General features: G+C 50.6%; 1 protein-coding gene across 1 annotated transcript in view; it reads right to left on the bottom strand.

Moving 5' to 3' along the window:
- The window catches only part of LOC119114151 (speract receptor), a 59,684-nt gene extending 55,578 nt beyond the window's left edge, over positions 1–4,106 (bottom strand). Inside the window, exons 1-2 of the mRNA XM_037238361.1 lie at positions 4,103–4,106; positions 2,196–2,365 (exon numbers count right to left, since the gene is read on the bottom strand). Coding sequence (XP_037094256.1) covers positions 2,196–2,365; positions 4,103–4,106 — 174 coding nt within the window. The remainder of the gene's footprint in view (positions 1–2,195; positions 2,366–4,102) is intronic.
- Between the last annotated feature and the right edge of the window lie 10,858 nt (positions 4,107–14,964).

Below are 14,964 nucleotides of genomic sequence, written 5' to 3'. Positions count from 1 at the left end.
GCACTGCCTGCACGGCTAAGGTCCTGGGCTCTTATTTGCCGACATCTAAATTCGGCTTGAGGAGTTCCCTAATTACCCTTCACATTCCCACCGGATAATGCCCTCTGGTTGGTAGGTCTGGTTTAAATGTTTTCCAACATTTGAAGCGATGTTGCCTTGCCAGAGAGAAAATGTGACAAGAATTATCGAGAGCCGTCTAGCCTTTCATTTAAAGAAAAGCCAGGAACAAGCCTTTGAAGTCCACGGTGCGTCGGTTTTGTTCGTTTGGAACGCAGCTGAACGCCTTGACCAGTGTCGGCACCACCTGGGGCCGTGGGATGCCCGCCTTCCAACTCATCAAGACGATCAGCAACATGGCCCTAAACATGGCCCTATGCCATGGCGTCGCATGGAGCGGACGTGACTAGAATGCGCCCCATCCTTCAACGTGACGCGATGACGACTCAGCGATCACTCTTAGCTGTCGTGCTGAGCTTACTGGAGAATGAAGCCTGGTCGCAGGCACACTAGGCGCCTCTGCAAGGAGAATGGAAGACCACCGCAGACTGGGGAGGGCGGATGGCGTCTGGCGGTGTGGAGCCATGGTCAGTGATATCGTCCAGTGCGGGTGACTTGTCGCGGCATACCTGGTGTAGTGGCAGAGCGGTGCGTGCCCTGGCTCGTGTTTTCGCGCACCGCATCACAGCTACGGTTGTGGGCTAGGGATCCGCGACAAACACGGTGAAGACCGTTGATTAAAACGTCGAAGGGATCTGATTACAGGAGCAAGCGGTCGAGTGAATGCTGGAAAAGAAAGATTCAACCCAACTAAACTTTGTACCCGGGGAAAAGCAGACCGGCTTGCGGTAAACCGGCAAAGAAGAACGGGTAGAGAGGAATGGTCTTCTGGCGACCGCCAATAAGCACATTACAATTCAACGAACTCCTTAAAATGACAACAAACAAGTGGTTCGAGACTAACGACGACGTTTGTACATACTAACATCGTTAATCGCACACATTCTGTATGCATGACATTCAGCAGACAATGGTCAAAATTCTAGGCTTCTGACCGGTTGTGCCTATGCCTCTTGCCTTTATTGCCTGAAGTCAGGGCAATCCACTTAAGAGCAACCGGCTTCAGGCAGCATCTTAACGTTCAGAAGTCTTGTGAAGGAGGGATGGAGTGGCCGGGTCCGCGCCTTCATACCGCCCTACACGCTCCAGTTTCTCTAGAAGTTGTTTATCCTGCCAGCACCCGCGCTGATGAAATATGAGTGCATTTATTGGTAACCAGGGCGGGAAACAGGGAAGGCATGGTAGGATTTAATCTCCAGCCGTTGCAACTGTAGATCGTGCTGGAATTTGGAGAAGTGTGTTCGCGTTCTGGCAGCTGTCATGAAAACGCTTCGCTTGGCGGCTGAAGCTGAACATAGAAAACAAAAACCAAGCGTTCAAAAATCTGTGACATAAATAAATATGTTAACAAATGTTCTTTTATACAAATCGCGTTCTTTTCAACGCTTATATTTCAAGTGAAACACCGTGTATCATGGCCGAGAGGGGAGGTTGAATGCATCAGCTGACAAAGTCCGGCCTCTACGGCAACTAAGGCTTAAGACTGTACTCACCTGCTGAAAAAGAAATCATCATAGCATGTATGCGCTGCATTGCCATTGCCTCCTACCTCAGAAATGATCACGTCGAGGATGTCGGAGAATGCTGAGTACATACGGATGGGAGTTTATGCACCTTACACCGGACGTAAGACCTTATGTCAACAGCTCACCGTCCTTACCGATGCCACGTATTTTCACGGGCAGGCCACGACCAGACAGGTATCACACTCGCGTATATACAATTTATATCATGTTTGCGTATAGATCATTCCAGTGTCGAGGCTCAGTATGGTAATCATTCAAGCGAATCAACGCCGACCGGCCCAGGCGAAACGCTGTGCGCGCACACACACACACACGCACACACACACACACACACACACACACACACACACACACACACACACCACACACACACACACACACACACACACACACACACACACACACACACACACACACACACACACACACGCACACACACACACACACACACACACACACGCACACACACACACACACACACACACCCACACACACACACACACACACACACACACACACACAGCGGACCGCTGGTTATCAGGGCCCACTCACGTATGAGATCATGGGCAGGTTGAGACTGGCCGCCAGTCTGCCCTCGTGGACGCAGGTCTCCTGCGGACCGATGTAGGCCGACACGTTCCTGTTCCACAGGCGCACCACCTGGCGCAGGCTCTCGCTCTCCCTGCCGTACGTCTCGGCCACCACGAAGTCCAGCTGATGACCTGTCGGGGTCGGGCGCCGTCAAGTGGTGTTTCAATCAGAGGCGCACCAGGCGGGGGTCAAGGTCAGGAGCGTGATCAGGGGCGCACCCAGCGGGGGTCAAGGTCAGGGGCGCAACCAGCGGGGGCCAAGGTAAGGGGCGCACTCAGCGGGGTCAATATCAGGGACATGATCAGAGACGCATCCAGCCGGGCCAAGACAAAGGTCATGACCCAGCTGGGCCTAACCAGCGGGGTCAAGGCCAGAGACGTGCCCAGGGGCACAGTTAGGGGTGCAGCCAGGGGAGAGCAGAGGTGACGTCACACGTGGTCCCGGTCACAGGCAAGCACAGGCGGAGTAGGGGGTTATGCGCAGCTCTGGCCGCGGCCGAAGTCAGGGGCACACCCAGGGGAGATCGGAGGCAGGGGCGCAACGAAAGAAGGTCGGCAGGGGCGCAGCGACGGAAGGTCAGCAAGGGTGCAGCGACGGAAGGTCGGCAGGGGCGCAACGACAGAAGGTCGGCAGTTGTTGCAACTGGGGTGTCGAACTACAACTGGGGTGTCGTAAATTTAATGGTTCCTCCGTCGTTTATTGCATTTTTTTATTCAAAGAGATGTACAGATTACGAAATGTTGGCGTCTATTTTATTTCCAGGGTTGTACAGAACATATAATCAAATGACGGGCTGTCAACATGTGAGCGTGTCCTAAATGCGAGTCTTTCGCCCAACTCGCATGGAACTGACAGCGAGACACAAAATCCAGCGCAAGGCAAAACCAAAGCAGCGAGTAGATCACAGTTACAAACGACCTGGCATTTGATGGTTGGCATTGTCTATACTATGAAGGCGTTAGACAGAGGCGTACGGGGTATGTCCACAACATTCCCAGGCTCTGAGACCGTGACAGTCGCACAATGGCAACAAGATCTCTAGAATCCGCAGAAACGTTTCGAACGACCGTCGTTTGGACGCCGTCGCGCCACGTGGTGCAATATTGGTCGTCCGTTCATCAGACATCAAATGCTTTGAATTCTCATTACGTTCCAGCTGCCTGGTCGTAAACAGCAAAGCAGCCCCATAATGGGACTCGCGCCATGGGGACAGAGCGCTGGAAAGCACAACGATCGCTCGCTCGGCTCGGGCGGGGCGGATGGCGGCCGCCGGAGACGGTGGGGGGGGGGGGGGAGGGGGAGGGCTGAGTCACGAGTCACGGGTCACGAGTCACGAGCCGGAGGAGATTCGCAGGCGCACTGAGGGGCTAGACTGCTGCTGGTTCGGGTCGCGCTGAGACCGCTGTTGTGTGGTGAGGGTGCTGGTGAAAGTGGCTGGGTGAGATGCTGGCAAACAGAAACTTTGGACTTATCTTGGATTGCCTCGTAGGAACCGGCACGAACTGGGTCATCACCAGTCTTACTTTCATGCCATACAGGTAGAAATGGTTGCCGACCCAGACTCTAGGACTTGCTGTTGGAGCTTGGAATAAATGTCTGCTGTTTGTTCGTGGACACTAACAGACCCATTTGGTGAGCCTTCTTTGGTGGGATCTTAAATTCCCGAACATGTTCAGTATTCTTTGATGAAACACTAAGAACATACTCGTTATGATATTTGACTTTGTTCTATATTCAGGAGAATGAAAACTTTCGTTATCCCCATATTTTATGATCGCTCAACGGTATCCAGCATTTGAGTGAATCCCTATCCCACTCAATTAGGATAGCGAACTGCCTCGTTTGAGACAAGTGAATTTATATCCCACCCATCTCTGTGTGTAATTGTGTACCCAAGCCACGATGATTGCGCACAGGTCGCCAGCTGCAGCGTCATTTGACAGGCATGCAATGCCAGGAGAACGTGACGTCTGCAGCACTGAGCAGAATGGACTTCATGGACAATCTAGTAAATAAACGTGGTTTAATTTAAGCGTGTCTTTTCGTTTCACCGCACCGCCCGCGGTTCTACTGCTCGTCTGCAGGCTGGGCAATCTACGAGCCTCCACTTCTCCGTCTCCTCCCATATTATAACTGCAAGTAGAATAAAAAGACAGGCGATGTAGGGTCCATCGCGGATAAAAAATCACGTATGGTCCAATTTCCCCTTTTGCAATACCAGACGGAATCCAGCGCACATAAAATAATTTTCAGCTGGTTCCTTACGGCTCAATCTGCAATCTCGGCCGATGCCGTCCGCGGCAAACGACCCTGTCTGGGGTTGCGTCAGCTGGTGCTGGCCTTTCCCTCGCCTGACGCAGAGACAGTGGCCCAGCGAACTTGGCAACGATAGTAGGGCATGGGGAGACCCCTCGCATGGTACCACCCGTGCGATGTGGCAAACATTTATGCATAGTGGAGTGCATTATGCGCATTCATTCGTTCACATCGGTTCGGTGTCACTTTTGACCAACAAATTACCAGTGCAGCCACTAGCCGGGGATTGCATTCGTTACCCTCTGCGACCCTGAAAAAGATCGTGAAATGCCGTGATAGTAGTTGTCAAGGTTTATGTAGCTTTACAAACGTCTTTTGATTCTTTTGCCCACAATTTATCATCCTCATCGATCTGTGCGATGTGCGATCAGTCGAAAAAATCATCATTTCGGACCAAAACCATAAAATTCGGCGTGAAAAGCTTGAATCTGCCGCGAGGTCTTGCTGTCGGGATGCTGCGAGGGCTAACTAAACCAGCCACATGGCTCCAATGTGGGATGTAAAAGCCCAGGACATTAGCTTTAGTTTTGATGAGTGCATCATTTCGCTTAAGCTGTTATCCCCGGCGAGGCTCGATAAATGCCGCGTGAGGTGGGAAAGGGCAACAGCTGGTCAGCAAATACTAGGTACGAGCGGATCGTGGACCTCGGTATCGATTAATTTGGCTTCCTGGCCACTGGGTTACAGACGGGGTGCGGATACTATATCAATAATACCCATTAGCGCAGCTCAGAAAAGGGTCGTTTGCGATAGACGCCAGGGCATAAAAGTCCCTCCTATTCATTGCCACTGAGCCAAACTCAAAGCTCTTGACGTGCTGGGCTCTAACCGGATTGATTAAATGAAAAACGGCTAATGAACAGGGCTTTGTTTGGACCTGGCGGGGCCGTGCGCCGCACTAGCTGTTTTGGACGGTAATGCAGCCGTAATCTGGGAGCAGCAGCAGTGGCGCGCTGTTAGCATTGCTATGCAGCAGTCTGGGTCTGCTTCTGCGACTTGGAGGGAGGCTGGAAGGCTGGGCTGGAAGTCCGGAGATAATGGGTCCGGGCCGTGGGGTGAATGGGCCGTTTTGACCCACTGATGAGCACAGGTCTGCTGGCAGCTGAGCGAACGGGTTCAGGCCGACCCGGGCGACCCCGCTAGGGTACTGAATGACACTTAAGTCCGCAGTCGTGTCTGGCCGATAGCGCGCAAGCAAAACTGTTCAATACACGGGATCGGCTTGCTGTGGATAATGGGTTCAAATAAAACACCTTCATGCTCCGCATGGCGAGTTCCAGCAGCACAAAACCCACCCATGCAAGCATTCAGTACATTTTTTTGGGTCGGTGTGCAGTCATAGGTTATGCTATGTAACGCTATATAACGTGCTTTTATAAGAAAGGGCAGGTTGCAACCATGTAACTTTCGTCTGGCCACTGCAACAGAGCGCCTAACCAACAACTGAATCCTACAGCACCAGGAATACCACAGACATTCATCACGCATGCTAACTGCATGCCGATCCCCACGCATTCATGCGCACGACAGGTCGTAAATGACGTCATCTGTGGGCACGTCACACTATGCGGATCCTTGCCATGATGCGTACAACGCTCGCCTTTATCGCAGATTTCAACTGCTTTGCGTGCGTAAGGTGTGATAATTGTTATAGAAGGTACTTCTATCCGTCAATTAGTCCATTCGATTGGGAAAACACTTCTCGTAACCCCGCTGCTGCCTGAAGGTTACTGGCAGTGGCATTGCATGAATGAAGCATTGGACTGACCTTCATCACCAAGAAGGCACCTCGCCTCGCGATGCATTCATGTACTGCCACATTTTCCGCTGGAAGGCTCTGAGAAAGCATCTGCTTGCCACCCGGGCTATGGAGCGTCCTGCCGCTCGGGCTATGGAGCGCCTGCCACTCGGGCATATGGAGCGTCTGCCGCTCGGGCTATGGAGCGCTTGCCACCCGGGCTATGGAGCGGCTGCCACTCCGGCAATGGAGCGCCTGCCACCCGGGGCTATGAAGCGCTTGCCACTCGGATTATGAGCGCTTGCCACCCGGGCTATGGAGGCGGCTGCCACCCGGGCTATGGAGCGCCTGCCACTCAGGCTATGGAGCGCCTGCCACATCGGTCAATGGAGCGCCTGCCACTCGGGCAATGGAGCTCCTGCCACCCGGCTATGGGCGGCTGCCGCTCGGGGCTATGAAGCGGCTGTCACTCGGTCTATGGAGCGCTTGCTAACCCGGGCCGAGGAGCGCTTGCCACCCGGGCTATGGAGCGCCTGCCACTCGGCTATGGAGCGCCCGCCACCCGGTCGTGAGCCCTGCCTCCGCCCCTGCCACATGGGGTACCATCGACGCGGGCGTTGGCTGACTATCCCTCCCCCTGCGGCGCCCCCCCCCCCCCCCGCGAACCGTCGGGCGCCCCGGGCGGGTGGCGTGACGTCACGTCAGGGGCAGTCGCGGCGAGTGATTTACAGCTGCGGGACATAGCCAGCGCGTGCCGCGTCGGTCAGGCACAAGGTGCCGGCCCGAAGCGCCGTCGAACGAAGCCGGGCGGACCTGGCCGGGCGGGGTCGCGCCGTGCGCTGCGGACGCTACATACCGAGTGAGGAGATTTCAGCGGAAAGTAGGGTGTGGTGCAGGACCTCATGTAGAAATCTAATCGGAGCCTGCTCATCCCGTCAGATTAAAACAGGAGGTTAGCTAATCCGCTCAGCTTAAAACAGGAGGCTAGCTCATCCGCTCAGATTAAAACAGGAGCCTAGCTCATCCGCTCAGCTTAAAACAGAAATATGTTACGTTATGTAAGTGTGTTAATTGCTCATCCGCTCAGATTAAAGCATAAACCAGCTTTGATTGCTATCACCCCTTGTATGGAACAGCAACTGCATTTCATGTTTAAACCCTCGTCCGGCTTCGCCGCCTTTCACGACAAGCACTCAAAAGCCGAGACGTGGTCGATACGAGCCACCCTGCTATTTCCAAGCCATGAATGACAGACACCTATGGGTGGAACAAGTGGATTATTCACCGGCTGATCTTGTGATTGGTTGCTTACTTTGTCTTGCTTGTTTAATATCTGGCCACTGGTGTGATTCCGTCCGGTTCGCTCAATACTTATTATACATACACACCACACACACACACACACACACACACACACCACACACACACACAACACACACATATATATATATACATATATACATATATATATAATATATATATATTATTATTATATATCTATATATATATATACAGTCGGCGAGGTCAAATGACAATGCTCCTTGGCAATCAGACTTTCAGCTTTACGAGCCCATTTGAAGGATCCGTGCACTACCGTAGCACGAAACGAGCACAGACGCGCGCCCTGCGAAGTTGTTTTGCCAATTGATACATGGGCGCCGGTAGTGTAGTGGTTAACGCGTCTGCGTTAACTACTGCGCGTCCGGGTAACCAGAGGTACGGGGTTCGATTCCCCGCGGTCCCCGCCCTTCCTGCCAGGGTGAGGGGCAGGCGACGCCATAAAGCCTCAGCAGCCGAGTGCGTCGTAAAGCCCCAGCGACACACAAACGCAAATTGATGCATGTGTATTGCTGTTTCGGGCAGATACGCATCGTGTATAAGTTTCTTGAATGTATTGATGTAATATCCACCTCACTTTGCAAACAGCACTAAGTGCCTTAAGTCTCTAATTTCTCAAATGCTTCAATCCGACACAGTGCTTACGTTTATCACTAGTTTGAGCGCAACCAACACATAGCGGTGTGATAATGACCTCAAGAGCGACTTACCATGGCAACATAAAGGATGGAAAATGCGTTGGCATATGCAAAGTGTGCAAAACTGGGTGACAGCAAAACCGTTTCAAAACTGGTTCTTAGCTGAGTGCACGGGGACAAAATTGGACGGTGCCGGGCTTGGAGCGTGACCCATTGCTGTATATGCCACCTGACGGTTTACCATCTGCGTTTCTTTTAAATGTTGCGTTTTTCACGTAACTAAAGACGCAATGCAGCATGCCGTTCTGGGTCTTGATGTTCCAGATGATATAGGCTTCTTACTTTTGTCCCCGGAGACCTGTCCGCGCCAGTTTTTTCTCTGCATCTCCACGTGTCATTACGTTTTTTGCATTTTCCGATCGTGGCGACGTACTTCCGGGATGTATGTTTAAGGTTTGCTCCTCTGCACCCCCTTTCAAAAAGTCTGAATATGCCTTTATTATCGCATATGCCAATTGTTTGCATGAATATTGTCTGAACTGTAAAGGCTTGCATCTAGATACCGATCAGTAACTCTCATAAACCTGCGTCAGTGACGCGTTACGCACTTCGTGTTCCTTTTTTAGCCCTGCAACTGTCTCTGCCATGTCAATTTTACCCTGTGTCAGTAATCATACTAACGTTGCAATTGACCGAAATACCGAAAGCATCAGATGCTGTTGTAAACGCATGCCCGCGCGCGTAATCCCGGTGAGATTACCAGCTCGGCATGACCACCAACTTTTACTAGAGGTCTCCCACCCCTCAGGCTGTTCCTCCTGCCTGGAATAAGGTTAACCTTAAAACTAGTCTTTATCGTCACCGGTATGGCAAAGGCAGAAACTATATATCAGCCAGTTTCTGAAACATTTATAATTAAAAAAACATCTGGCACCACGCAATCTTTATTCATGTCTTGCCTTTTTATTCGCCATGTGTAACTCTCTCACTTAATTTCCTCATTGTTTATACTGAGTGTTAACGATTCTTTCAATTCCCTCCTTCATGATGACTGGTGTTAAATGACAATGTTATCTTGGTAAGCATATTTAACGAAGCAACATGTGTGCAACCTGCTGACTAAAGATACCTGTCAGTTTATTTGGTCCTGAAAGTAAGTGTGGCCACTGGCCTGCCACGCCTATCACATCATACGTTCATAAACGGCGGTGTTCCAAGCATGAAGCGAAAACTTCACACAACGGAACAATGTTAAGTCCAACAAAACATAAGTTGAGCGATAGACGTACTTAACCCCAGTGAGAACGCCGTAGTCATGACAACGGGAGGGACAAGTTTCCAACTTCACGAAGACACATCGTTCAGTTTTGTGCACATTTACGTTGCATGAAAAAACCCGTAACAGCCGTTGCCAAGCGACCATTGGAATGAGACGGAGAGAGAGAGAGAGAGAGAGAGAGAGAAGAGAGAGAGAGAGAGAGAGAGAGAGAGAGGAGGAGAGAGGAGGAGAGAGAGGAAGAGAGAGAGAGGAGAGAGAGAGAGAGAGAGAGAGAGAGGAGAGAGAGAGAGAGAAGAGAGAGAGAGAAGACCCCGCTTCCGTGCGCTTAAAGGCACTGACGGGGTCTACAGAGAAGTCGCTTCTGAGTTGCACAGCCACAAAGTTGAGGCTCCCTGTCCCGAATCACTGAAATCTGTCTTTTTCTGGAAGGTTCCCATCAAAGCTGCAGTGATTCTGTGAAGTTTCGGCCTCAACACTCGTTCAGCCGGAGACGAGTGCAAAGCGGAAACATAGCACTTCCTGCGCACGTGATTTGTCGGGGTTAACTGCCTTCGGAATTGCCTGCTTGTGAAAAATAGCATTAGCCAACAGTCTGCAAGTTCATTCTCTTCGAGAATTAACGCAGTGGCGATGACCAATAGAGTTTACCAGAAATAAAAGGAAACGCCCGTGTCGGTTTTTGTGCGCGGTAGCCGGTCAGCGACAATTTGCGTAATTGGTAACACGAAGTTGCGCCCGTCGCCAATCAGGACCAAACTGCATATGTCAAGCATCTGCGCTCAGATCTTTTGGCCTAAAAGCACATCCAACACGGTGAAGTGTACGGGGGCCAAGCGCAAAAAGCCCCCCTGCACACTCCCGCACCTCATGCCCGGACGCCGGGGTGCCGCCAGACCGGGCGGCGTCCGCCGCCGCCGCCCCCGCCGCCGCAGCGTCTCATTACTGGCGACCCCAGACGCCATCGATAGGGCCGGTGTCGGTGACGGGCCAGGGGGTCGGGGTGGACGACCCGCCAGTCGATGATGATGGTGACGATCGGATGATGCCGATGGTGACGGTGGTGATGGATCGAGGTTCGCCGCCGGCGCAAGGCGAAGGATGATGATCGCACGGACACATCGCCTGCCTATGACGTTACAACGCTGGCTAAAGCGACAGGACGGCGCGTCACAGGTTCAAAGCAAGTTTTACACAGTAGGCACCGGTTATACCAGTAACCGTACCAGTATGGTCTGGCCTCATCCTGCGTTTTCTTGTTAAAGGTGCTAAGGTTAAACAGGTATTTCGAAAGGAGTCAGTCGGCAAGAAAACGGATTGAATTTAATAACTATCTCCAGCATTCACGCAAAGTCCACCGACGGGCGGTAGTGCGAACTGAGAAAGGAGCGAATTAACAAAAACCGACTAAAACCCTGTGCTTGAAATATCAGAATCAGTCTCGCAAAGCAAAACGGAAGATATGTGAAATAGTGTAAATCTGAAGATGATCACACTCAAGCGCTCAACATTAGTGCCATAAATGTACTAAACTGGATTAAAGGGTTTTCAGTCTTTGGCCTTTCCAGGTATACTGCAGTCTGCCAAGTGCGAAAGGCTTTTCAGTCTTTGACCTCCCAGGTATACTGCAGTCTGTCAGGTGCAGTCAGGTGTGTCACGCTGCTGATTACGATGCAAATCATTTTTGCGAGATTTTCGATTCATTTGTTGGAAACCGCCTTAGCGTCCCAAGCAGCGGAACGGCATGGCGGGAGACCCTTAAGCTCTGCCCTTCCCAAAACAGCCGACAGTGATGATGTTCTACGCGCCGCGAGCACCATGTTCGTCAGCTGGCGGCGCAACGCAGCTAGTCACACAAGAGTTGTCAGGAGCTTTCCATTTGCGTGTCCAAGCCGAGCCATCATGGGTTTCATCATAGCTGTTTATAGCTGTTTCATCAGTGTGTCAGCTATGTCTGTCAGGGTTATTTGCTACACATGATTAGGAGTTGACAAGTGAAGCATTTGTGTAATATTTACTGCATTTGATCACATTGGTTTATATTCATAACTGCATAAGTTTTCCTGAAAAACGCCTGCAACAAAAGCAGCCTTTTTTGTACCGCAAAAGGTCGGCTGTGTTACCGGCCACGTAGCAAGAAAAACCGCGGTCTTGAGCCAGGCCAAAAGTTTGTCTCCTGTTGGGACTCTACGCGCCGTCCTACTGGGACCGTTTGTGGAACGATGCGCAGAGTCCGGTTGGGTTCCGGTTGACGGGGCAGGTGAGCCACTTGCAGAGGGACAGCAGTGGCCCAGTCGGCCCCTGCAGCACGAGACGGGCAGCGGTGCTGGCAGCACACCAAATACGGCCGCGTGACGTAGGGGCCTTTTGCAGTGCTGCTGACTGAAGATGCATCACCCAGATCGGGGTGAGGGTCAGCGCAGACCGCGTTTCTCCCGAACCGAGATACCTTGCGCAATCACTGCACGTGCTGCGGCAGTCCGCGGTGAGAGCGGGCATATGGTCAACTGGCCTAACCGGAAAGTCCTTCGTAATCCGTATGTTGTGGCCCTGTGTGATCCGTCGTTAGCACGATTGTCACCTGGAATACGTGACGTTATGCGTGTTGACGGAACGTTCGATGCGAGGGCTGTCGGGAAAGTTTTTAACATTACCTTCCTTTTCCCCTTCAACATTTAACCACTTCCGACCAAATACTAACTCTGGCTTACCGTCGACCGTGGCACAATACTTATGAAGTGATGTTTGGAAGTGTGGCTCCATGTACGGTATTACTACCATCCATCCCAACCGCATGGTGAGTGCTTCTTCCCATTCACGTCTCATTCAAAATCTCCCTTCTCACTTTAAGTGCTCACTTAATTTTCTGTGGAGAAGTCCTTCGATCATTCACTGCTACTTGCACTGGCATGAGGCCCTTTTTCATTGCACTCCCTCTGAACTGACAAAGTTCATGTTCAAGATGGGGGTGGGGGGGGGGGGGGTCGCTTCGTTCGTCTTCTCCTTTACGATTACTCATTTATTACATTATTTATTTACGGGGGAACGCAACCACACGCTTCATCAGTCACTGTCCTGGCTGTTCTTGGCAATTCAATTCCCTTCGTATCTATCCAACATCACATTTACCTTTAATTCGAGACAAGTTCCCCCACCCGGCCCAAGGTACTCGCAAACACATAAACTACCACATCAAACTTGCGATTCTTTGTCAGGGCGATTTATTTAACCTGGTAGGACTTTTCTCCATGCTGACAGGCTGACAAGAAATCCTGGCAGCAGCATCAGCCGGCGCATGCCGTCACAAACCACGTGACTGTGTGGCGCGTGACGTAGGGAGAATACTGGGTCTTGATTGGTGCTGAAAAATGTGCTGACGACAGATCAAACGTGGCGAAAGTTGCCTTTTCTTTGAAAGCAAATTTTAGTTAAAAAACTCGCAACACATTGATTCGCACGCAAACATTTGTGGATAAGCCAATTCCGTACACGTAAATTTTTGCGTCACAGATCACTGTTCGGGTATTTGTACGCAAATACTTGCAGCGTCAAAATGTCGCACTCGCGTTAATGTATGAAAGCATATTTCAGCGTGCGCAAAACTGGTAACCTCAATTGTTTGAAAACAATGCTCCGTGCACGTAATTCGTACACAACGTTCTTACACAACGTTCTTCGTGCCTTATTTCTTCGTGTACGCGTACCTTTCTGTCGACTTAAAGAGGCGATACGCGAAATATCACGTATCTTCACAATATTGCTATTCCGTTTGTTGAGTTTCAGCCGCTCGCTCTGCTCTTGTATTCTTGAGCTCGTTTTGTGCGTTCCGTTCCGCCACATCACGGATGTAGCTTCGAGAAATTAGCTGAGGGCTATACGGTTGAAACTGACGAAAGCTTCTGCCCAGTCACGCTAACAAACATATTTAACTCACCTTCTTCTCACATTTCGAAGGAGAGGCTAGATCCCCTCCCCCCCTTCCAACTGATTGGAACTTGCACATATGACCTCATTATTGTGAGAGGGGGCACATTTCGTTCGGTAGAAATCCAAGACCACCGTGGTCACTGAGCCAGAGACATAGCCCAGGGAGGCGCAACGGGCTGCTCCCCTTCCCCACAGGCGCCAAAAGGTTTACACTATATCCTGGATGACTTCATGGAAAATTTGGTTCAAACTAGAAGGATTTGGTATAAAATGTGACATTTGCTCCCCAAAAGAATTGTCTACGTACCCTCACTGGGCACGACCAGCTCTAGCGGAATGCGCCCGCCCCGGCTCAGCGATATCGCTGTTCGCTTTTAATTGTTGAAACACTTGGCTGCAACTGTCGATGACGTCACAGGGCTCTCACGTGGGGCTTATCTGTTAAATGCACCATCCTTGGCTAGGCGAGCCAGATTCCAACCTACTACATGTAGACTTTAAACAGCAAACTGAGAGCCCTATCCTACGGTTTCCTTGAGATGAGGCGACGACTAAATTCCCGAGGTCAATAATCGCTTTTTTAGTTTCCAGAGTTTAATAAACACATAGGGACCGTCATCGAGCCAGTGACTCAGGAAAATTGCGTGGCAACTAACAACAAGTTTCAGGGGCCGCATCACGAGCCGAACGCCCCTTTTCCTTTATTTCTAAATATGGAGTATCGCATCACAAATGAAGGCTCAGATGCCCTGTGGGTGACAACCTATCGACGCCAGCGCCACTGTGTGATCATTAGGTGGCGGGGACGGCGCGCGGGAAGGGAATGGGAGGGTGAGGACGATCTTTTAGGAACATTATTTCCATGCTTCGTCCAATGCAGGACGAACAAATACCCAATAGCTGACGTTATTTCTTAGTTATAAATGTGTTCGTATTTCTATTTCATATTTCGCAAAATTTCTCCATGTCATCGCATGTCCTCCACACCCAATCCAGATGTCGGCATATGAAGGCCTGTTCTGACAAAGCTGTGCACATTTACACAAATAAGGCTCCTTGTGTGGTGGCACGTGCGGCGAGACGATTACAGAAATGAAGGTTGTCAATCATTGCGCAAATAAAATACCGAGGCATCAGTTATGAAATCCTACCCTTGGGAGCCCATAGAGATGTGTCTGGTGCATGCATTAGGAAGCACGCCATTTATGACGGTTCAGTATATTACTAGTAGTATATTAGTCTATAAGTGTATATGGTATATTAGGATATATACAGTATATATATATTACTATATATACAGTATATATAGTATTACTATATATACAGTATATAGTTATTAGTATATATACAGTATATTTATATTTAGTATATAATATACTAGTATTTAGTACTTTGCCGACAGGCGAAGGATCATTCATGCCAGTGGACTCGCACTGGCGTTTCAGGATCGGGGTAACCATTTGTCCATAGCGACGTGCGTCTCTGCGACAAACGAGT

This window comes from Pollicipes pollicipes, unplaced genomic scaffold (assembly GCF_011947565.3).
Source record: "Pollicipes pollicipes isolate AB1234 unplaced genomic scaffold, Ppol_2.1 Scaffold_7262;HRSCAF=8765_pilon_pilon_pilon, whole genome shotgun sequence".
Taxonomy (NCBI): Eukaryota; Metazoa; Arthropoda; class Thecostraca; order Pollicipedomorpha; family Pollicipedidae; genus Pollicipes; species Pollicipes pollicipes.
This window is presented reverse-complemented; position numbering and strand designations above follow the sequence as displayed.